The 25717-nt window shown below is 40.1% G+C and overlaps 1 protein-coding gene across 1 annotated transcript in view; it reads left to right on the top strand.

The window, feature by feature from the left end:
• Nucleotides 1–890: 890 nt before the first annotated feature.
• LOC149196303 (kish-A-like protein) overlaps nt 891–25717 on the top strand; it is an 83246-nt gene continuing 58419 nt past the window's right edge. Inside the window, exons 1-2 of the mRNA XM_089405513.1 lie at nt 891–1088; nt 1197–1303. Coding sequence (XP_089261639.1) covers nt 1086–1088; nt 1197–1303 — 110 coding nt within the window. The 5' untranslated portion in view covers nt 891–1085. The remainder of the gene's footprint in view (nt 1089–1196; nt 1304–25717) is intronic.

Raw genomic sequence — 25717 nt, forward strand, 5'->3', positions numbered from 1 at the left:
GAGTAAAATATTATATTTTGCCCATTATTTCTCTCCACCTTACCTTCAAATAACTAGAGTTGAGTGAAACAATGGGCAAAGGGGACAAATAATGACCAAAATACAATATTATATGATATTTTGCTGGGCAAAGCAGAAAAATAATGGGCAAAATATAATATCATATAATATTTTGCTCATTATTTTCCTAACTATAACTTAATATTATAGTTTGTCCATTATTTCCCTTTATTCACTCAAAATATAATATTTTCTCTTTCTAGCTATTATTTCGCCTAATGGTTAAGAGTATGTGTTTCCTCCTAAGAGGTCACACGTTCAAAACCAGAGGGGGTAGACTATGTATGCCTTAGTAGACTTATCAATCAAATCACTACGCGGAGGTGGGTCCCTTGTACCATACACCAATGTAGGATCTAACTTGACTACTTTAAAATTGGATAATAATAATAATAATTTTCTTGACCATTATTGATTAAACAAATAATAATAATAATAAAAATAATATCATATTTTACTCATTATTTTGTCAACTCACCTTTATAAGCTGTCCTCACTGTTGGTTTGACACCTGAGTTTGATAGGTTTTGCCACCTTCGGAAAAAAAAAAAAAAAAAAAAAAAAAAAAAAAAAAAAAAAAAAAAAAAAAAAAAAAATACTCATTTTAAGCTTTTGTCCTATAATATGATTTTAAAAAATTCCTACTTAAATGTAATATATTTAATTACTTCTAAGAAATTATATAAAATTCCTACTTAAATGTAATATCTTCAAATCCAACATAATTTGAGAATTATAAGTGGTGTCAGAATGATGTCAAACGTTAATTCAACCCAAAAGAAATTAAAAAGAGGCTCATATAAAGATCACAAGAATGATATTACATTATATTAATTTAAAAGAGTAATACGATTTTATTTATTTATTTGAGCGAATATGAACTAGGCTTGCATCAGGCGAAAAAACCAGGAGTGAGATTTCACTGTATGCTTCGGAAACCAAGCTTCCGATTTGGTCTCTTTGTTTTTTGACTGTCTAAATTTGAGGCTGAACGGTACATGTTAGCAAAAGTCCCCACCTGAGAAATGGTAAGCTCAATACCATTTTTCTATCATTTCGTAGTTCTTGTTTCAAAGATTATTTGTCCATATTTTTTTTTGATCTCATATTCGGAATTTTTGTTTGGATCGTCGCAGTCGGCTCTGTTCAATTTTCAGTCATTCTTGACGGTTGTGCTGCTCGTGATATGCACCTGCACTTATATCAAACTGCATTTCCCTGCCATTCTCGAACACAGAACAGGGTAAACAATGTCCCCATATGTTTACTTTAGGTTTTAATTCTGCTTTATTTTGTGGATTCAATCAATAAAAACGAAGCCCGTATTGCCTGGTGATGAATTTTCATGTTCATGTTTTTTTTATTTTTATTTTTATTTTTATTTTTCTGCAATTTCTGTTACCAAGCAAGTGGATCAAAGTGATTTACGTTTAGATTGCATACATTGGAGCTCCGCTCAAGTTGGGGTATCTAAATACCATACCGTTGTGATTTGAAAAGAAGTTTTGTTTTCCCCAGAGATCGCTTCCCAGGGTCTCATATATCCACCATGCCCAACTGTTTTTGCGATCTGTATTATCTGTTCCTATGATGATCCAATTCGATTTGAACTTTTCGCCGCTCAGGATCAAATGTATCCCACTGCTGAAACAGCTGACCAAACCTCAGGATCAATCACCCCACAAAGCATATCTCTTCAATTTTAAGGTATAACATTGAAGTGCACTTCAAACCCGGGGAGGGGGGCGGGGAAGAGTGGTATAACATTCAAGTGCTTTTAAGCTTACAAGTTCTAAAAGTATCTGAATCAGTGAATAGGGTTAGGGTTACAGCGCAAGATCTATCTGTCGGGACAACGACGGGATCATGGTTCAGCTGTGAAGAGATAGGCATTTCGGGCCACCTGTCAAGGTTCAATTCACTCCGGACGAACGGAGAAGCGGTTGGAGCCAGGTGCAAGTTTTAGGTGATTCGAAAGATTACACTCCTCCCATTGCTGCCCGGCCAGAGGAAAGTGACTGTTTAGTGGTTCACCCATCGAGGGCTATATTGTAATGTAACCCTAACCCTGTTCACTGATTCAATTGCACCCGTCATTGCTGCTTAGCCAGAGGAAAGTGACTGTTGTTAGTGGTTCACCCATCGAGGGCTATCTTGCCCATGAAAATCACGTAGTCTAAACATTTGTCTTTTTGAACCTTTTCCATTTATATTTTCAGATCTGTCTTGCCCAAAATTTAGAAGAATTGCTGGAATCGCAGATATCAGTTATTGAGATTGCATGATCATAGTAGACTGAGGGTTTTCCAGGGTGCTGCATTCAAAACTGCAATTTGAGTAATATAAAATTACAAATTTACCAACAATTTCATTGTTAGATTCTGGCGATAAATGCCTTGGAAAAGTCCAAAAAGTCTAATGCTTAGACTAATCCCATTAAAACGGGCTGTGTTTCATATATGCATAGAGACATTGTCTATTAATTTTCAACATGTTTGGGACACTTGATCGACTGGGGACTTTTCTCTAAGTTTCATGCCACCTCGAAATTTGCATATGTCCTTATTTTTGCTTTTTGATCAAGTTTTCCTTTTGCATGAAAGTCCAGATGATATTTGACAATCGCAATAATAATAATAATAAATAAAAAAATGAATATAGAAAGAGGGTAATGTGGTGAATGGAATAAGGGAGCCTTCGTTAAGCGTCACGTGACTATGAGCTAGACTAAGATAAATTGTCAGATATCCAACGTATATGAAATTATCAAGTTTAATTATTGATCAAAATCATAAAGTTCCATAATGCACATTCTACAAGTGCTTGTGGGGGTATGGCATCGTGGAATACACTAGAGAATTGATCAAATAGAGTGATAGGATTTTGAAAGGGTAGTAATTTTTTTCAAAATATTTATCTTACAAAACTAAATGCAACTTATATCTGAAATGGTATCTCAATGTATAACAATGGAGACGAAAGGCTCCTTAAATAACAAATGCCAAACGATGTTCCTATAAGAGAAACAATCGTGAACTGAACTAAACTAAGAAACAGGAACGATGTTTCTATAAGAGAAATGATCGTGAACTGAACTAAACTAAGAAACAGGAACGATGTTTTAAAATACATAAACAACCATTAAATATGACAATAATTACATTAATACCATCCCTAATGGTCATTCGTCTAACTACACCAAGTTGCCCCCTAAATCTTACAGACTTGGCTGGGCTCAGAGACTTGGTTTGAATATCTACAGTCCTGGTCCTCAGTTAAAACATACTGCAAGATCATAGTGCCATCTTCAACAAGCTGTCGGATGAAATGACAATGTAGCTCTACATGTTTGGTGCATTCGTGGAAGACTGGATTCTTGGCCAGTTTTATTACCCCTTGATTGTCACAAAACAAGGGTGAAGACCCTGCTTGAGACATTTTCATGTCAGAAAGCATCCTCTGTAGCCATACTGCCTCACATGCTGCTTTAACAGTTCCTCGATACTCTGCTTCTGTGGAGGAAACAGCTACCGCCTGCTGCTTCTTACTGGTCCAGGTGATTGCACCTGTACTAGACTGAAGACATGCCCAAAAGTAGACTTCCTGTCCTCAACAGAACCTGCCCATTCTGAGCCTGTAAAACCAATCAACAGGATCTTTGCTTCTGCTGTACAGAATGCCAAAGTCAGATGTCCCTTTCACATATCTTAATACACGCTTTGCTGCAACTCAATGTCCTGCTTTAGGGGTTGTCATGAAACGAGATATGTAGCTCTCAGCATAACTAAGATCAGACCCAGTGGCTGTAAGATAGATGAGACTGCCAACTAGTTGCCTGAATGCGGATTCATTCACCACTTGTGAATCTGATTTGGCTGATGGTTTCAGCCTTTTCTTCATAGGTGTAGATGAATGTTTGCAATCTGTCATCCTGAACTTATCCAGCAAACTCTTGGCATACTTTGACTGAAATGAAAATACTCCCACCTATAGAAGTCCCAAATTTGTCATATCAAATGCTTGACACAAATTTAGTTTGATTTGCTCATGAAACTATGCCCCATTACCAATAATGATGATATCATCCACATGGATGACAAGAAGAGTGATGTCCATACCAACACTCTTGACATACAAGTTAGGATCTGAAAGACTTCTTTGAAAGCCTTGTGCAACCAAATATTGATCAATCTTGATGTACCATGCCCTGGGCGCCTCCTATAGGCCATAAAGAGCCTTTACCAGTCTGCATACCTGGTTCTCTTTGGCTGCAACCTTGAGTCCTTGAGGTTGCGTCATGTTGACCTCTTCCTCCAAATCACCATTGAGGAAGGCACTCTTCACTTCCATTTGATAGACTTTCCAGCCAGAATGTGCTGCAATGGCTAGAACCAGCCGGATGGTGCTCGTAAGAGCAAAAGTTTCCTCATAGTCGATGCCTTGTTTCTCGCAAGAAACCTTTAGCCACCAACTGAGCTTTGTATTTCTCAAGAGTTCCTTCAGCTTTATACTTCACTTTATAGACCCATTTGCAGCCAATGGGTTTCTTCCTTGGTGGAAGATCTGATAGAACCCAAGTGTTGTTCATCAGAAGACTATGATGTTCAGCGTCCATGGCCTTTTCCCATTCAAGTTTACCTTTCGCCTCTGAATAGTTATGGGGCTCATAAACACTTTGAATGCTAACCATAAGGGCAAAGTTCATGTTCTTCTTGGTCTTGCCTCTAGATGATCCACCCTCAACGTGCTCCTTATCCCGAATATCACTGACGAGCTTTTCCCACCACTTAGGCCGGAGAGTAGATCCATCTTCTTCCAGATAAGGAGGATCAACATGACTTGGGTTGCCTAGTATGAAATCATCTAGATGTTGATCCAGGTTGTCCCGAGGGAAATCCGGTGGTACAATGTTATGCCTAGGAGATTCCACAAGTTCAGGTTTAGAATGATCAGAATCCCTCCTGTCAGGTGGGGCTAATGGATGCTTAACACCCAAATATTTTGTCTGCAAAGGTTGATCTTCAAGATGCTGGATGGGAGAAGAGAGCAGAAAGAGTCCACCTTCTTCATCAAAAACCACATCTCTATTGAATGTGAGATGATCAGTGTCCACATCAATCAACCAATAGTCCTTATGATTGTTACTGTAGCTGATCTGAATTGGATCGTTATACTGTTTGTCATCCATCTCGATGCATTTTGGAGTGGGAAAAGTGGAGGAATCCGCTCACGTGTCCGTTTTTATTGATAGGACCCAGTTTGGCAAAACGGGGTCCAAAACCTTCTAGGAGCGTTTTGAGGAACCAAACGACTTTTTTTGGGGGTAAAGCTTTGCCACCTAAACGCAACACCTTTTCATGCTATTCTACACATAGAGAGCTTTCCAACGACACAAGAATCGTGTCAATTGAAGTTTGTATCCAAAAATTATGCCACTCAGAAGTTGACCTTCCTGTTTTCACACCTATAGTTCGGGAGGATGCCGCGTCAACCCCCATTATTCATGGAAAAGGGGCTAGCCACATGTTTGTGATGTAAAAGACTCTAGAAGAGTCTATTTTGTAACTCTAGTTAAGAGTTGATGTAGTCAAACTTAACCACTAGTAGGCTATCGAGCTGTGTTATAACTGGGCCACTAAGAGGAAGGGGCATTCCATTCTTTCGGGAGCATTTTGTTCCATAGTTGAGCAAAGATCCAGGAGAGATAGGAGGTAGAGCACACAGAGAGGATCTGTGCACTGTAGCAGCACACGGGCCACAGACATTACATCTTTGTATCTGTAGCCGTATTTCCAGACAAAGAAAAAGAGCGAAGCGGCCTCACCTTCTAGCTGGGTTTTCTTCCGAAAGGGTTTCCCAGAAAGCATATCTTGTGTATTATGTGTGTGTGATCTTATTTTGCCGTTCTCTACTTTTTTGCTTGATTTACTTTTACATGCATGCACTAATTATAGTTAATTTTATAGATCTAGAAACTAAATAAAACTGTAATAGTGTAGAATCTCATATTTTTAATATAATAGATCTGTTGCGACGAACTGCCATGTGGAATATCCACGGCAGTTTACGCATCATTTGGTATCAGAGCAGGTTTCTTTGGGTATTTTGAGGAGATTGCATGGATCTAGATCAGCGAGGCTGAGACCTTAATCATGGGCAACGAATTTGTAAATGAACCTCGTGATCCTGCAGAGGTGAGGTTTTCGCGGCTCGAAGAACAAGACGTGGATATAAACTGCAATGCAAACCTATTCATCGTTGCCCTAAGCAATAAGCTGGGGATATTTGGAGAAGAAGGGGGTTCGAATGCAGAGGACAAATCAGAAGGGGGATCGGGAAGACACAGATAACCAACCGAAGAAAGAACTTGGAAAAGATTAACCTAGTTTGAGTACCATGAACCAATCCCTGTTTAAAGTGGAAGCAAAAGTCGATATCAAGCCATACCACGACGAGATCGACGCTCTGAAGCTGAACCACTGGTTGCAACAATTGGAAGTTTATTTCAGTGCCCATCAGATCGAGGAAGGGCAAAAGATCTCATTCGCGCGGTTGAAATTGGAGGGCCATGCCCTGGCTTGAAGGGAGAGCCACACGGAAACCTTGAGGTTGGAGGGAGAACCTCCAGTGACTTAAGTGGGAGGATTTCAAAACCCTCATTAAGTCACAGTTTTATCCCATTGGGTACATGGAAGACCAATGGAAGAAGATACATGGAAGACTGCCTTCAAAACCAGGCAGGGTTTGTATGAGTGGTTAGTTATGCCAGGGTAACTCCAGAATGAGCGGAAGAAAAACTGATATCTCATTTCATTAGAGAACTATTGATTATATACAAGAAGGAGACGGAACAGTTCATCTTCTTGATGATTGTTCACGTTCCAGTTCACCCATCCGTTGAGGATTAGGTGTCAACATTCCCCCCCTTAATCTGAAGGGATGTTGGTGAGTCCAAGCATCGTTCTGAATCTTTCAAGCTTTTCTCTTCCAAGCACTTTGGTGAAGATGTCTGCAATTTGCTCGTTTGTGGAACAATGACGGAGATGGATTGTTTTGGCCTCAACATGATGTCGGATCAGATGATATTTAGTATTGATGTGCTTAGTACGATCATGGAACTTTGGGTTCTTGGCCAACTTTATTGCAGAGGTGTTATCAATCATGAGTGGAGTTGATTGTATTTGTTTTACCTGCAAATCTTCAAGAATTTTCCTGAGCCACACAATTTCTTTCGTTGCTTCAGCTGCTGCCACGTATTCTGCTTCTGTTGTGGAATCTGCTGGTACTGATTGTTTGCGTGATCTCCAGGAGACAGCTCCTGATCCAAGACTCATAGCATGTCCTGAAGTAGATACCCCAGTTTCTTTGTCTCCATCGAAGTCTGAATCAGAGTATCCAATCAAGTTGAAGTCGTCCACCTGTGTATACTTGATTCCAAGGTCTTGAGTTCCCTTCAAGTACCTTAGAACTCTTTTTGCAGCAGACCAATGTCCCTCACAAGGCTTTTGCATAAACCTGGAGAGGATTCCAACAGCAAATGAAATGTCTGGTCTGGTAGTAGTGAGGTAGATGAGACTTCCTACAAGCTGTCTATACTTTGTTGCATCCTCAAATTCCTTTCCTTCAATAGATGTGAGCTTCAAGTTTTGTTCCATTGGAGTAGAAAGAGGATTGCACTCTGTCATGCCAAATCTGTTTAACAAATCTCCAATGTATTTCTTTTGAGAAAGAAATATGGATTTTGGATGTTGGGTTACTTCAATGCCAAGATAGTAATGAACATAGCCCAAATCAGTCATTTCAAAACTTTTTCCTAATTCTTTCTTTATGGATGCAATATAGCTTTCATTGTTCCCTATCATTAAAAGATCATCTACATATACCACAAGATATACAACTGTTTTGCCAACTTTCTTGACAAATAAAGTTGCATCATCAAGATCAAAATGTTTGAAGTTGAGTTTCAGAAGATGCTCAGTTAGTTTTTCATACCAGGCTCGTGGTGCTTGTTTGAGGCCATACAAGGACTTCACAAGTTTGCATACTTTGTGTTCATGTCCTTTCACAGCAAATCCTTCAGGCTGGGACATAAAAACATTCTCTTTTAGATCTCCATTCAAGAATGCAGTTTTTACATCCATTTGATGGACTTTCCAACCGTTCTGAGCAGCTAGTGCAAAGAGTGTCCGGATGGTGGCCTATTTTGCTGTGGGGGCAAAAGTTTCCTCATAATCGACCCCTTCCTTCTGTGCAAAACCTTTTGCCACAAGCCTAGCTTTGTGCTTGTCAAGTGAGCCATCAGCTTTGTACTTGTTCTTGTAGACCCACTTGCAGCCAATTGGTTTGGTTCCAAATGGAGGATCAACCAGCTTCCAAGTGCCATTCTTTATGAGGGCATCATACTCCTTCTGCATCGCTTCTTTCCATTCATCATGAGAAGCAGCTTCTTTGAAGGAAGTTGGTTCAAAATCTGTAGACAAGTTCAATTCACAATCATAAGTAACATCCATATCAACAGGTGAATTAGAGTTATCTACATCACCTCCATCTTGTCGGTTTGTATTTCTGGTTCCTGTTTTTCCAATTTCATCAGGATGAACACTTTCAAGTGTCTTTGTCAGCCACTTTGGGGGACCTTTCTGAGATGGTCCAGGCTGCTCTGTTGATTGAGTTGGGACTGAATCAAGATTAAGTCTCCCAATTCTATCAATTACATCACTTAAAGCATCATCCATTGTTGGAGTGTCATGCAGGGGAGATTGTTCTTCAGAAGAAGAAGATTCCACATGTTGATCTAGTATAGGAATCCCCCCTTCAAGATGTGGAATCTGATTATCAAACTCTTGAAATGATTTCGGTTTTGTGAATCTATCCAAGCGATCAAGTTGCCGCTCAACAACACTGTCAGATTTGGATGATTCAAGAAAAATGACATCTCTAGATATAACAAACTTTTTATTTACTTCATCATAGAGACGGTATGCTTTAGAGGTGTTTGAATACCCTAGGAAGATACACTTACGACTTCTAGCACCAAGTTTGTTTCTATGTACCTTTGGTATTAAAGCATAACAGGTGGAACCAAAAATCCTGAGATGTTTTACCGAAGGAACATGTCCATACCACAATTCATAAGGAGTCTTGTTTCTTATAGCACTAGATGGACATCTATTGTTTATATATGCAGCACATAGAACAACATCAGCCCAAAACATTGTCTTTACATTTTTGAAGAAAAGCATGGATCGTACCATATTCAAGATTGTTCTATTCATTCTTTCTGCTACACCATTCTGTTGGGGATTATAAGGTACAGTTGTTTGATGTTTGATCCCATGTTGGCGAAGATAGTTTTCAAATTCATTTGATGTATATTCTTTTCCATTATCAGTGCGAATAGACCCAATATGAGATTGTGCATCATTTTCAATCCACTTATGAAAATTCTTGAATGTTTGAAAAGCATCAGATTTGTTCTTCAATAAATAAACCCAACACATTCTGGTGTAATCATCAATAAATGTCATGATATATTTATTTCCATTTGCAGAAGGAACAGGCATTGGACCACATAAATCTGAATGAATGAGTTCAAGCTTCCTATGTGCTCTTGAATGTGAATCATGAAAAGACTGTTTGCTATGCTTTCCTAGAATGCAAGCATCACATTGCTTATGTTTTCTAGGAATTGTAGGCAAACCAGCAACACCATTTTTCTTCAATAAGCGGAGACTATCATAGTTTAAATGTCCAAATCTAGCATGCCATAATAAACTTGACGGAAGTGTACCTTCTTCATGATGAGAAATATATGAGAAATGTTGTGCATGAGTAGAGGTTCCTTGCAGTTTAAGAAGTCTTTCTTCTTCTATTCCCCTCATGACAAGTGAGTGGTCAGATGCCTTTCTTACCTCAAGCTTTCCATCAAACATATGAATGGAGTGACCTTGCTGGCGGATGTGGACTAAGGACAACAAGTTTCTCTTGAGCTGTGGGAGATATAGAACATGATCCAGAAGAAAGTCTGGAAGACCAGGCAGTTTAAGCCTGATTGTGCCAAGCCCTGATGGCTTGATTTTTGACTGATCTGCAAAGTATACTGCTCCATCAACATTGTCAGTGAAATCTTCAAAAAAATCTTTCCTATGAGTCATATGACAGGTTGCTCCTGAATCAAGCAACCAATCATTTTTCGAAGAAGCAAGTGAAGCATTAAACAAGTCTTCATTTACTCCAATGTTACATTGTGCCTCAATATAGTGAGCGGATTCAGGTGCTTTACCTTTGTCTGTGTCATCAGTTTTACCTTTCTGCTGATTTCTTCTCTGCTCAATTTTGTCCCATGGTAGCTTGCATGTAGAAGCATCATGTGATCCATTTCGTTTGCAGCGAATGCAATGCAGATCTGCCTTTTCTGCTTGAGAATGTCTGCCCCCCCTGCCTCTGAAGTATCTTCCTCTTCCTCTTCGTCCACCTGTTCCTCTTGTAGAATCTTGAGCAGGATGCTTTTCTTTATGAGCAAGGCAAACAGTCTCTTCAGAAGATTCAGGGACTGTCTTCTTTCCAAAGGCTTTCTCTCTTTCAGCAAACTTTTTCACAAGAGACTCAAAGGTTATGTCTTTAAGATTTCCATTTGCTTGTAAAGACTCAAGATAATTGGAGTAGGTAGGATAGAGTGCTTTGAGAAAGGCAATAAGAGAGATATCCAGCTCAACCTTAGTGGATTTAATATCATGCATTATAGACTTTATTTCAGATGCAAGAGCAAGAGGATCATTATTTTTCAGTTCAAGAGTGAAGAGTTTAATCATGAGCTGAACAACTTCAAGTGCAGAATGTGAATCATAGAGTTCTTTCAGCTTTTGTAAAGCTTCAAAGGCAGTGGAGTAGGATGAAATATGACGACTTACTTCTTCATTTACAGATGCTGCGATCAATGCATAGGCTTTGCTGTTCTTGTTTTCCCAAATGACAAGTTCTTTATCTGATGTAGGCTGCACAGGGTCTTTGTCTTCTTCTCCGACACACACTCCTTTCCACAACTCATTGTAGATGAGGGTGTGTTTTACCATCCGAGACCATTCAGAATAGTTCTCCTTGCCAGTGAGAACTATTCCGACCATAGAAATGATTGAATGCATTCTGTAAAAAAAAATGTCTCTGCTGATAAAAAAAACTTCTGTTGATAAAAAAAAACTTCTGCTGATATACAGTGAAGTGGTATTCAAAAAAGGCAACAGATTTCAAATACTTTTATATCCTGTTTCTTCAAATCCTTTCGAGGATACTGTATCCACTATATTTCATATCTACAAACTCAGTTTGAAGACCATAATATATATATATACTGGTTAATATAACCACAGCGCACAAATATATATATATATATACAGGATTCAATAGTGAAATATTTTTTTTTTTCTGCTAAACTCGATACCTCAATGATTACCCAAGAGCACGGGCTTTATCTTTCTCGAACTGCCAGGAGCACGGGCTTTCTCTTTCTCAAACTGCCAAGAGCTATTTCTCAAACTGCCTCAGCATGACGTTAATATTAACAGAAAACAATGGCTCTCGTATGTCGGAAAGGAAAAAGGAGCACGGTTCATCAGCAAAGAGGAGCACGGTTTATCAGCAAAAAGGAGCACGGTTTATCTCTCAGGCGAAGCCAGATGTTATTTGTCAGTTACTATACCATATCCTCCTTAAAATATTCAAACAGCTTCCAAAACTCATTCAATAACTTATTCAAGCAGCGCATTCAAAAAAACTTATTGAAACAGCGCATTCAAAAACTTATTGAAACAACGCATTCAAAAAACTTATTCAAGCAGCTTCGTGTTCAAGAATGCATGGAAAACGACCCTCTGGATCCTTTCCGCTCCATGTATAAGCATCTGTGTGGCATAGATGATATTGCATACTATAATATCCAATGTCTATACAGCTGACAGCTTGAGAAATCATTAAAACTGTAAATAAACGCTTGAGAAGTCATTAAAACTATAAAATATCCAGATTCCAAACAATAGTATTCTTGGTCCTGTCTTGAAGAAATCTGGGGTTTTAAAGATAACACTCTGAGAAGTTATTAAAACTATAAAATAGTCGCAATATCTAATCACCGAATATTACCCACAACCTTCTTCTCACTACCCAACACAGTCTTCTTAAAATGCACCAAAGCTTACTTGCGCTACTCAAAACAATAAGTAAAATCCTTTATGTTGTAGTTGAAAACAACGCTATGTCTCTCTTGAGCGCTCGGACAAGCCCCGAAACAAGCTAAAAGTTGCTCAAAATCTGGCATGAAATTACCTAAGAGACATGTCGATGCCAGTAGTCGTATCATACCGTTGATATGAATGGCGGTGTTTCCAAACCATTTCGTCCTGAGAACAACGAGCTGCAAGTCGGCGTCGGAGCGTAGAGCCAACGGCAGAGGCGGTCTGAGGTGGAGCCAGACAAACGTTCAGAGGTAATCAATGCGCAGAGAGACAGACGTTTAGGCAGGCAGAGGCGTTATGGCCAGGCAAACGTTTCAGGCAGAGGAGTTACAAGGAATCTGGGACCTGCGCTCTGATACCATGTCAGGCCAGGGTAACTCCAGAATGAGCGGAAGAAAAACTGATATCTCATTTCATTAGAGAACTATTGATTATATACAAGAAGGAGACGGAACAGTTCATCTTCTTGATGACTGTTCACGTTCCAGTTCACCCATCCGTTGAGGATTAGGTGTCAACAATGCCATTTGGCTTATGTAATGCATTAGCTACATTTATGAGATTAATGAATGATGTACTGTGCCCTTTTATAGATTCATTTGTTATTGTCTATTTGGATGATATACTGGTATATAGTGCTACCTGGGAGGAGCATATTTCACATTTGACGCAGGTGCTGGAAACATTGAAGAAGCACTAGCTGCTAGCAAATCTCAAGAAGTGCGAGTTTGCGCAACAATCCTTGGTGTATTTGGGATATGTGATTGGTGGAGGAGAATTGAAGATAGATCCTTCCAAGATGGAGGCCATCATGAAATTTTCGGTGCCTACTAATGTTATTGAGGTTAGGAGTTTCATTGGAGCAGCACAGTACTTGAGGAAATTCATAGCCTCGTTTTTAGCGGTAGCAACACCACTCCACGCCATAACAACAAGTGGCAAGAGTTTCTAGTGGGGAAAGGGCAACAAAAGGCTTTCGATGAGTTAAAGAAGAAGATCAATGAAGCACTAGTTCTGGCATCACCAAACTTGCAACGACCCTTTGAAGTGGAAACAGATGCGAGTGCGTATGCTATGGGAGTTGTCTTGATGAAAGAAGGAAGGCCCGATTGCTACCATTCTGAAGTATTTCATGGGGCAGTTCTTAACTACCCTACCTACGATAAGGAGCTCTACGCCACAGTGCAAGTTGTGAAGAAGTGGAAGCACTATTTGATGGGAAAGGAGGCAGTAATCCACATGGATCACCAGCCGTTACAGTACCTGCAGGCCCAGAATAAGCTACAACAGACTAGGCATTACAAGTGGATGGGGTTTTTACAGCAATTTCATTTGGTGATCAAGTATAAGAAGGGCATCACAAACAAGTTGGCTGATATGCTTTCAAGGCCACCCACGTCAAAGATTACAGCTTTGGGGACTCTTATGTACATGGAGCCATTTACCCATGATGCATACAGAGAGGCATATTCAGAAGATGAGGACTTCAAGGAGGTGTATCAACAGTTGTAGAGTCAGAGTCATGTGCACAATGGCGACAACACCGTTGACTACCATCTCCAGGATGGGTTACTCTACAGGCTGGATAAGCTATGTGTTCCTAAAGGTGAGTGTTCCCAAAAGGTAGGTGACAACGTGGCACTGTGGTAGGCCGCAGTCCTAGCCACCTCAAAACAGGGACAACATGGAGAGTTTGAGGGCTCAAACATCCCCAGGACAACAGTGCTAATATATGGGACAACTGGGCTACATGGTGTTGCTAAGACACATGGGACAGCAACAAGGTATGGCAAGACTAAGGGGACAACAGCAAGGGGACAACAACAAGGTATAACATGATTGTTAGGGACAACAACTACAACAATATATCTAGGCAGCAGTGGCAAGGGACAACGCATAGTAAATGGGACAACAAAGGAATACTGAGGCAATGTTCAATGGGACAACAACATAATGTGGCAGAACAATGATGGGACAACAATGACATTGTGCAGCAGTGGCACAATGGGGCAACAATGACAGTGTGCAACAGTGGCACAATGGGACAACAAGCATGGCCAACAACAAGCATGGTGTAGCATGGCAAGCATGGACAGATTGGTGTTGCAAGCACATGAGACATGCTGTATGACAACATGGTTCAACAATGACACATGGGACAATAGTGCAGCATAAGGTGCAACAATATAATGTGTACAAAATGGTCATGACGTACAACATTATGATGATGGGTGCAACCAATGTCACACGGTTCGAGTTCAAATTCGAGTTTGACAACAATTAAGTTCGATTCGAATTCGAATTTTCCGATCAGGTTCGAATGAGGTTCGGCATTAGGTTCGACTATACATATTTTTCAATATATATATTTATATATATATATATATATATATATATATATATATATATATATATCTATATATGACAAAATAATAGAAAATTCAAAATCGATCCATAAACACATGAATACAAATTTTTATTAGTAAACATACATGAATAATGTAATCATTCTAACATCTATTTAATGTGTTTATACACAATAGTAGTTTGCAAAAAGAAATGACATAATTTTCAGTCTTCAAAATTTAAATGAATGTCAAATACTAGTAATCTTTTAAAAAATCACATCGTTTTAATGTTTAAATACTAACAGAAACCTGAAACCAAAACAGTACGTTCTGAAGACCATTTGTATGTGTTGGAAATTTGGTGGTTGAAAACTGATAGCAGCAGGTTTCTTTTTTGACTCTTTTTCGTTGGATTTGACATTTAACACTTTGGAGAAGCATTCCTAGTTTGGATTTTACCATTCTCGAGGGCAAAAATTTGTGATAGTTGTGGATTTTGGCAATTTCTACCTGGAATGGTGGTTGGATACCTATAACAGCAGTGATTTGTTTTGATTTCACACAAAAATACCCTGCGCAGTGTTGGAAAGGCCGTCTGTCAAGCTAATGTGGTGATGTTGCTTTCAAAATTGATAAATTTAAACGCAGTAGTTTAATGAGGTCATTTTTTGGCTCCTTTCCAGCCAGATTTTTTTGGTCAATTTTGGCATTTGCGGCATAGATATAAAACACAGGCCAAATTGGCCCACGAGGTATGACAAAAGACTGTTAGCAAATACATAGCTCTGCAGCCTGCTCAATACAAACGCTCACTCAATACTCTCGACAGCTTGTGCCAAAATGTTAGAGAGCCATCGTTTATAAAGAAATATTTGGCGGGAAGCGTTGCAGAAAAGCGGTATGCGGCCCCTGGTTTTTTTCGTAAACAGCCAAACAAAACCGTCAAAAAAACCGGGGAACCCTAAATCGTACCTTAAAAAATTCGATTAAATTCGTGTTCAGGTTCGAAGAGGTTTGTTCACGTTCGAGTTCGATTAGGTTCGACTTCAAGTTCGAATTTCAGGTTCAGCGAACCTGAACGAATTTCAATTTTTTTTTGAGGTTCGCCGAATTTCGAACCTGAACCTTCAAGTTCAGCGAACCCTGTGACATAGGGTGCAACATGGTGTAGCACAGTGAGGTGCAACATGATGACAAGATGCAACACAATGATAAGTGAAGGAGTCACCTTGGAGAATCAGTTGAAGCAGCATGTCTTCAACTGATCTCATGTATCATCTTCTTAGATATGATCCATTGTCTTATCTAGATAAGTCAAAGTGTTGACTTCTGTTGTAAATGTACTATCTCTCTCTTTCTCTGTTGAACTATTGAAGAACATATAAGAAGAATTGATCAAGGGTTTCCCCACATTGGGGTTTGTCCCTGGCTAGCGCCACATCTTGTGTCCTCTTGTCTTGGTTTGTCTTCTGCGATTTATGTTTATGTTCTATCTGCAGTTTACTTTAATGCTGATGTGCTTGCTAATCTAGAAAAGATATTGAGCTAACTGTGAAAATTGAAATAAATTGCTCTAAGCATAGAACATACCTAAAATCAACATGGTATCAGAGTTGAGGTGAAGACAAAGCCCAAACAAGAGTGAAAGAGCAATCACCGAAGACAATTGGGAAAGGACAAAAGGATCAATGGATTCCTCAACCCTCTTCAAATTCACCAAGGGTGAAGTCGAAGCAGAGAATATTATCTAAGTGGCACAGTGGAAGCTTCTGATGGCCTACCTTAAGATCACTTCGATGGGAAGTCCGGATCTAAGGGTGGAAGGAAAGGCAAATGCCTTGTTTGTAATAAGATTCGACCATTATGCGAAGGAGTGTCCGAATGGTAGTGACACATCACTTGATGATGATAACAATCATTCTAGGGACATCTTCAATGATCAGAGGAATGACAGGTAATGCAGGTCATCAAGGAAACGACCGACTCTTCCAGAAAGCAAGGAACCGCAGGTATGAAGAATCAAATGTTGTTTCTGATAATATAAAGAAGCGTTATCTTGTATTAGCCCTCTCCTTCAGACTGTTTGGGAATCTGGCTTATTGCTTGTAGTGCTTCAAGGCACTTCATCGGAAAGAAGGGTGCTCTCTCTAATTTGGTAGAGATGGAAACAATCGTGGGATTATACTTGGAGTCGATGCCACCTATCCCGGAAAGGGTGTAGGGAATGTTACCCTTCAATTGGATGAGGGTAACTCGATTCATTTACAAGAATCTCTTTTATGTACCTGATCGCAAGAAGAACCTGGTGTCCATTTCATCAATGGAAGTCAAAGGTTTCTAGGTGGCATTCATCGATGGAAAGGTATGTGTTTGAAAATAGAATTTTCAAAGATGCTTTTACTCATGGGTTCAAGGTTGGCAATTTGTATGAAGTTGCAGGATGGTCCATTGGGGACCATGTCAGTTGTCACATCTCATCTATAGCACCGGAGATCTACTTTATGGGACCCTACCCGATGTGAGTCAGATGGTGACAGGGATGCCTGATCAAGAAGAGCATGAAGGTACATGTTCGAGATGTACCGAAGGAAAATCTTACAAGGGGACCATTCCCCTCGTGTAGCAGGTCCATAGGTTTGGAATAACATGAGGGGTTTGAGATTCATGATCAAGAATCTCATGTATGCAGGTGGAAGAAAGCCCTTTATGGCTTGAAGCAAAACACCCTGGGTGTAGTATGAAAGGATTGATAGCTGTCTGATGAAGCTGAGATTCACTAGGAGTGAAGCCGATCCAAACCATTGCTTGAAGGTTGTGGATGATAGACCTCTCATACTGGCACCTTATGAGGACGACCTCTTTCTGACAGGTGCAGACCCTCTCATTTGCAGAAGTAAGAGGGAGTTGGATTCCGGATTTGGAATGGTAAACTGCAAGCCCGTGACTACCTCGATGGAGCTTAACTTTCAGAAGTTATGTGGTAGTGATGCCAGACCAAATTTGGGAAATGTCTCTGAGTTTCCTAAACTCATTCGCTTTGATGTTCTTGGTGAAATTCCGTCCGAATATATGTTTTGTAGTTAGCATGTTGGGCTCATATTTGGTTGAGCCTCACCAGATTGGTGCCAAGAATCTTCTGAGATATCTTCGAGGCACAATCTCTCATGGATTGAGATACACTGTCGGAAATGTGAAGTTGCATGATTATTTGAACGTTGACAGGGAAGTGGAGGATCTCAAGAGCACTTTTGAGTGTTGATTCTCTTTGGGTTCTGCTCGACCTGGATGAGCAGGAAGTAGAACACTGTTACTTTGAGCACCGCTGAGACCAAATTCATAGCTATGAGTATGACCTCGTGTGAAGCTGTTTGGTTGTGGAAGCTCTTCAGTGCGCTGTTTGTACACATGATGGATACCATCGTGATCTTTTGTGTCAACCAAGGAGGGATTCGATTGTTGAGGAATCCCGTATTCTATGATTGTTCCAGCAGATAGACATTAGATACTACCTTATCTGGGATATGGTACGTCGAGGAGTGAGTAGGCTCCAGCGTATTAAGAGTCAAGACTGATGTACAGGTCGCAAACATTCTGTCAAAGCCCCGGGGAAAGGTCAAATTTGTGACTTTCTCGAATGACTTGGAGTCGTTGAGAGACCTTCTTATGAGGGTCCTGCATGATGCATGCATTGAGCTCCATGATGCATGCATTGAGCTCTTGGAGCTCCGGGGGGCTTGGGGTACTTCTTGGAGCAACAAGTGACCATAGGGCGACTCACTCTCCCCTAATGGTGCGCTGTGTACAAGGTGAATGGCTCAGCCTTCCCCTGTGATACCGCGTGGTGACCTAGGCACAGGATGAGTGGTTCTCCTGTCGAAGCATTCTACCCATGCAGTCTGGGACTCATGGGAAGTACCTCTCATCTGGCCATGAGCAGGGAAATGGGGTTAGGGACCATAGTAGTACTATCGATGGATGCATCGTTCTATCTACCATACTCCCTATGTTAGGATGACCTCCATTGATCTGGGATCAGTATGAGTGGTTTGAGACACTCTCTTGTGATATTGATCTGGGATCAATGAAACTGACTTTGGGTCTGTAAGAGTGGTATGACACACTCTCATATGGAATTGACTTCGGGTCAGTAGAGAATGGTATGAGACATTCTCGATCAATTCTTCTCTTCATGGTTCAGCAGAGCAGAGAAGTGCAGGGTACTGATGGCAGAGATAGCACAGTCGGACAGATGGATCGGCGGATGGAGTTCTCCCTAGTTGAGAGGGAGTGTTAAAATTGGCAACTAGGGCCAAACTCCATGTGGGTCATCTTATTTATGGCAGCTGATATTTTTCTTGGATCCCTCTCATTGAGAGGTGTAGGATTGATCTAAAGATCATCACATTGCGATAAGTATTCATGGAGTTATGAATTTAATTGTGTTATAAGATAATTCATCAAGGTCGGCCAGCAACCAAATAACCCACACATGTGCTTCACGATTTAGTATAAAAAGAGGTGACTTGATAGTCATTTCTACACACATTTCTATCTTGATTTATCTCCACTTGTCTTGGGTTTTAGTGGAAGAGAAATCTAGGAGTGGAAGCCCTAGACGTTCGAGGAAAAGAGGCTGCCCTAGCCGCAACAAAGAAGGCAGGCCAGCGAAGCGATGGAAGGGTTCTATGCGTTGACCTAAAGGAGCTCAAGGAAGGCAGCCCTAAACATTGTCCTAAAGGCAGCCCTAAACATTGCCCTAAAGGTAGCCCTAATGCAGTCCAAGAAGGCAACCCTAACGCCCTAAACACTACCCTAAAGGCAGCCCTAATGCAGTCCAAGAAGGCAACCCTAACGCTATCCTAAGGCAGCCCCAACCTACACTATCTCAAGGGTATCATAGCTGCTGTTAAGATGAAGATAGACATTGTCCTAAACATATGAATGGTGCCCTAGCCACAGGCATATGGTGCCCTAGACGCAGGACTCATGTCGCTGAAAGGGAGGATTGTTTTAAGGCCTAAAACAAGGCACTGAGCAGCTGAAAGGAGGCCGAGTTGAAGAAGGGTTGTTTGGGGTAGCGAAAAGGTGGGCTGTAGGTGACAGCGTGGGACTGTGGTAGGCTGCAGTCCTAACCACCTCAAAACAGGGACAACATGGAGAGTTTGAGGGCTCAAACATGCCCAGGACAACAGTGCTAGTAAATGGGACAGTTGGGCTACATGGTGCTGCTAAGACACATGGGACAGCAGCAAGGTATGGCAAGACTAAGGGGATAGCAGCAAGGGGACAAGAGGAAGGTATAGCATGACTGTTAGGGACAACAACTACAACAATATATCTAGGTAGCAGTGGGAAGGGACAATTGCATAGTAAATGGGACAACAAAGGAATGCTGAGGCAATGTTCAATGGGACAACAGCATGATGAGACAGAACAATGATGGGAGTCTGGGACATCATTGACATTGTGCAGCAGTGGCACAATGGGATAAAAAGCATGGACAACAACAAGCATGGTGCAACATGGAAAGCATGGACAACATGGTGCAGCATGGCAAGCATGGACAGCATGGTGTTGCAAGCACATGAGACATGCTGTATGACAACATGGTTCAACAATGACACATGGGACAACAATGCAACATAAGGTGCAGCAATATGATGTGTACAACATGGTCATGAGGTCCAACATTATGATGATGGGTGCAGCATGGTGCAGCACGGTGAGGTGCAACATGATGATGAGATGCAACACAATGATAAGTGAAGGAGTCACTTTGGAGAATCAGTTGAAGCAACATGTCCTCAGCTGATCTCATGTATCATCTTCTTAGAGATGATCCATGCTCTTATTTAGATAAGTCAAAGTGTTGACTTCTGTTGTAAATGTACTATCTCTCTCTCTCTCTTTGCTGAACTATTGAAGAACATATAAGAAGAATTGATCAAGGGTTTCCCCACATTGGGGTTTTTCCCTAGCTAGCGCCACATCTTGTGTCCTCTTGTCTTGGCTTGTCTTCTGCGATTTATGTTTATGTTCTATCTGCAGTTTACTTTAATGCTAATGTGATTGCTAATTTGGAAAAGATATTGAGCTAATTGTGAAAATTGAAATAAATTGCTCTAAGCATAGAACATACCTAAAATTAACAGAAAGAGAGCGAAACAGCCTCACCTTCCCGCTGGGTTTTCTCCTGAAAGGGTTTCCCAGAGAGCATATCTTGTTTATTATGTGTGTTTGAGCTTATTTTGTCATTCTCTACTTTTCTGCTTGATTTACTTTTACATGCATGCACTAATTACAGTTAATTTTATAGATCTAGAAATTAAATAAAACTGTAATAATGTAGAATCTCAATTTTTAATATAATATTACCAGATCTATTGTGACGAACTGTCCAGTGGAATATCCACGGCAGTTTATGGATCAGTAGCCTGTAAGCAACAACTTCTGGCATTCGGAATCTAGTTTGGTCCTTTTTGCATCTGGAATCCAAGCATATGCAGTTGAACCAAAAACCTTGAGGTGGCTGATTTTTGGTTTCCTCCCAAACCATGCTCCCTCCGGAGTCATCTTCTTGACAGCTTGTGTGGGAGACTGATTCAGAAGGTACACCGCACTATACACTTCCTCAGCCCAAAACTTCTAAGGAATATTTTTGTTCTTCAACATACAATGGGCCATTTCCATAATGATATGGTTCATCTGCTCAACAACACCATTATGCTGAGGGGTATAAGGTGTGGTAAGCTGATGCTTGATACCATGTTTAGCACAGGAGTTCATGAATTCATTGGAACATAATTCACCCCCATTATCTGTCCTAAGAGTTATGATTTGATATCCTGACTCTCTTTCAATCAATGCTTTAAACTTCTGGAATTCATTAAACACACCCACATTTTCCTACTGAATTCATCAACAAACAGAAAAAAATACCTGGCACCAGTGACCGATGTAGTATTCATTGGTCCACGAACATTTCCATGAACCAGCTGCAAGACCTTGGATGCTCTCCAAGCTTGTTCGTCCAAGTATGGAGTTCGATGCTGCTTCCCTGCTTGGTAAGCTCCGCACACACTGTGTGTCTGCTGCCAAATCTCAGGTAAGCTTCGCACCAAATTGTCCTGAGCGAACTGAGAGACATCTGATAGGTTGAGATGCCCATACCATTGTTGCCAAAGAGTGTTGATTGATGAATTCTTTGCAACCATTGTAATCTCCTGAAACTCTCCAGTATCAACTAGCCTATACACTTGATGATCTACGAGGCCAACTGCAATTGTTTTCTTGGACTCCTTGTCATCAATGTGGCATTTGTGTGCACTGAAGACAGCATCCAACTTCGGACAATGTCACATAATCTGACTCAGAGAGCAGATTGAGCTCCATGCCGAGAACATAGTATACATTGAGAAATATGAGATTTCTCCCACGAGATGTAATCTGAACATTGCCCTTGCCGACAACCGTATACTCTTCAGCTCCATTGAAGATCACTGAATCAGATCCAGCCTTGTACTCCTTGAACCAATCTCTTCTATGTGTAAAATGCCGAGAAGCTCCATAGTCAATGTACCAGGCAGATGATTTATCTGCTGGTCTTTTGGCCATAAATGCGTCATAGGCAAAGTTAAAACTCCTGCTCAATATGCTCTGCAACATGGGGCTTCTGCTGAAGCCCTCCCTGGTTGGATTTCTCATCAGCCAACCATTTTCCCCAGTTTTTCTTCATATGACCAAGCTTACCACAATAATGACATGTGATATCCTTCTTGGAACTCTCCTTAGATTTTCCTTGCCCTTTTTGCTGAAAGGACTTGCCTTTGCCTTTGTCATTGGCTTTGGCAGTAAACGCTTGTTCAACAGTGGTTGTGTCGCTGTTGCTGCCAAACTGCTGCTTCCACCAGTTCTGCTGTAGGAGCTTGCTGCACAGCTCATCAAACTTTAGGTCAACATTGGTGGATGTTATGTTGAGAGTTTCAATGAAGTGCCTGTAGGATCATGGTAAGCTTTTTACCGTGATGACCACCATATTCTGTTCTTCCATCTTCATGAGATGCTCCTATAGGGACATCTTGTTGTCCATCATTATTGAAAAACACAAATTCTTCAGAAAGATTTTCAGATGCGTTCAAATCTCCATAGCTGTCTTGCCAGATGGCACTTTTGGAAGCATTTTATCTGTGAGCGATAACCTGATGAGCATTACTACTTCTTGATTTCGTTCATTGAACTTGACCTTGGTCTTTGTGTGCTGCCATAGGACAAGCAGTTTTACCAGAACGATCTGATCCAGGCACCGGTACTCAAAAATTGTGAGCATGTGCTGTTTCCACATGTTGTAATTCTTGCCATTGAAGTGCTGATTGCTTTCCAACATGATGTTGGTCAATGACGCCATCTCTTTCTTTTTCCAATGCACAAAAAATGAGGTCAAACTCCAGCAATGAAATTCGAAAAAAGTCTGATTTTTCTGGTAAAACAGTCAGTCAAGTCAGACTTTGTAAAAATCCGCAATCTGCTTGATTCACGATTTTACCAGAAAAACCCTTGACTCTGCACAAATTGAAACCTCTTATTTTCAATGCTGAAAAAAAGAAACCTTCGATTCTTTTTATTAAATCCAATAAAAAAACTTATGAAATAATCTTTCAGGATTAACCATGATTTATTTATTTATTTTAAATTTGCCAAAAAATAAAATTGGCTCTGCTACTATGAAATGGTATTTCAATGTATAACAATGGAGATGAAGGGCACCTTAAATAACAAATTACAAATGATGTTTCTATAGGAGCAGGGAGTGACATTTTCAAAAGCTCCGGGCTTGGTAGAGGATTTTTATATAATATATATTTTTATATATTTTGATGCATATATGTCAACAAAAGCATGTGGAATGATGAATTAGATATAAAAAGCATAAAACCATGGATTGAACCATATAACATCAATCATCTAGAATTTATAGTCTTCATCAACCACGTCCACAAGCTAGTGACATACAACATATCGATTCTTATGATTCATCAATCTTAAAGTTTGAAGCTTTCAAAATTCAATATATAACATTTATCATCATTGATCACTAAAATTGTACTTGTAACCATTACCATTACCATTACCAAGTAACCAAATGATAACAATAATATCTAACACGAAATGAAATGTTTCAATTTTCAGCTTTCACGAAGCGTCATATTTATAATTCATTACCAATGAGTTATAATTGCCAACTTCATACTTCAAACTTAAATTGTCATATATTGTTTACAAAAAACATCATAATAAATATGAAAGAGTCAACAATTGTAAAAACTCCTAGAAAAGACAATTAAATCTATTATCTATTGCTTCCTCTGGATCTTGCCGCCACGAGAAATGTCTAATTTCTGAGAAGCTCATGGTGGTCTACTGGGAGTCTCCTCTTGCATAGTTGGGCAACCTTGTCCAAAACCAGAACTAGAAGGCACATGACCTCCACGTGAGGATGTAAATGGAGGTGGCGACAACAAAGGCAAAGATTGTGGAACTCGAGCATTGCAACTGTATGATGGGGGTGGCATGGCTGTTGCTGTTGCTTCATCATCATCTTTCAAAAGTTCTGTTTCCAATTCTTCTAGATGTGAAGTGCCATCCTCCAAATTATCTTCCTTTGGGTTGTTGTCCCAAGTCATATATGATGTATCATCATGAGCACGCCGACAATAATTTGTCAACAACCACAAGTTGTAGTGCACATAAACCAAGCTTTCTGCTCAATTTTCATTGAGTTTGTTTCTTATCACATTATGGATGAAGCTATAGGTGATCCAACACCTCTCTGCAGAAGAAGTATTTACAATCTGTGAAAGCACTTTTTTTTGCCAATTTTGGCAAAAATCCATGGCTGCCATACATGTCCCACCATGTGACAACATCCAGTGTGTCCCTATCTTCCATTGCATGCAAAGTATCAAACACTCCAGTGCTAGTGAAGTGTTTACCTAATTCAAGACGCAATCTAGCACACTCCTCCCTATCAGGGACCAACTTGTCTAATGCTGTCATATACCCATTTTGTATCTCTGGATTTGTATGTGGTTTGGCCCTAACCCCACCCCTAGGTGTAGGTTTGCCCAGCCAAGATGGAGAGTAGTATTTTGGCATAAGGATATACACCAAGGCATGTAGTGGAACATTAAGTTTATCCCATGGTTACAAGAAAAATAAGAAAGAAAACTATTATTTTAAGCATGGGTTTCATGCTCCATTTTGTTGATCAACTAGGTCAAGCATGGTCTTCATGCTTCTAGGGTTTTTCCAGTCAAAAGAATATTTTTCTTGAGTCAAGAGAGTCCTTGTCATTTGTATAAGACCCTGTTGGGCAAGTTGTAACATATAAAAGATAGTAATAATGAGTCTAGAAAGTCAAATAAGCCTCCAAGCACAAGTCGACCCTATTAGAGAGAAGTCAGCCTAGAGGAGGCTATTCGACCTCTGCAAATGAGTATATATAGAAGTTGTTCTATCACATTTAAAGACACATTTTCCGATCTGAAATAATAACAAGTTCGATCTGCAGTAAGGAAGCAAGAAAAGAAGAGCGAAGAAGTCGAGAAGCCAAGGATAAGGTCAAAGTGAAGCAAAAAGACAAAAAATTGATCTTTTCTGCCCAGACGTGTGAGATTAGGGTTTTTGTTTTGCTATAGGAGGTTGAGAGTCACATGTTGAAGGTTCTGAAGTCATTGTAGGTGCGAAGTCTTGAAATAAGAGGCCGAAATCTGAGTTTGAAACAAGTTTGGTTAAGGTTGACTCTTATTGACTAGAGTTGACTTTGACTTCCAAGAAGGGTTTTGAAGGAGGGTTGACTTGGTGCTTGGAGAAGGTTTTGAATTTGGTCTTAGGGTCTTGGATTTCTCATTTGAACTGATTCTATAAGAAGAGAAGAGATTCTTTCTGGGTTTTCCCCTTGGAGGGGTTTTGCCCTGGCTTGGAGCCTAAATTTTGTGTCCTCTGTCTTTTATGATTTTTATGGTTTATGCTCTTGATAATTATTTGATGAAGAGAAATTAATAAAGAACAATAAGAAGTTAATTA

The sequence above is a fragment of the Pinus tabuliformis genome, chromosome 2_2 (assembly GCF_031772625.1).
Source record: "Pinus tabuliformis cultivar Carrire ecotype Pingquan chromosome 2_2, CPIR1, whole genome shotgun sequence".
In the NCBI taxonomy this organism is placed as follows: domain Eukaryota; kingdom Viridiplantae; phylum Streptophyta; class Pinopsida; order Pinales; family Pinaceae; genus Pinus; species Pinus tabuliformis.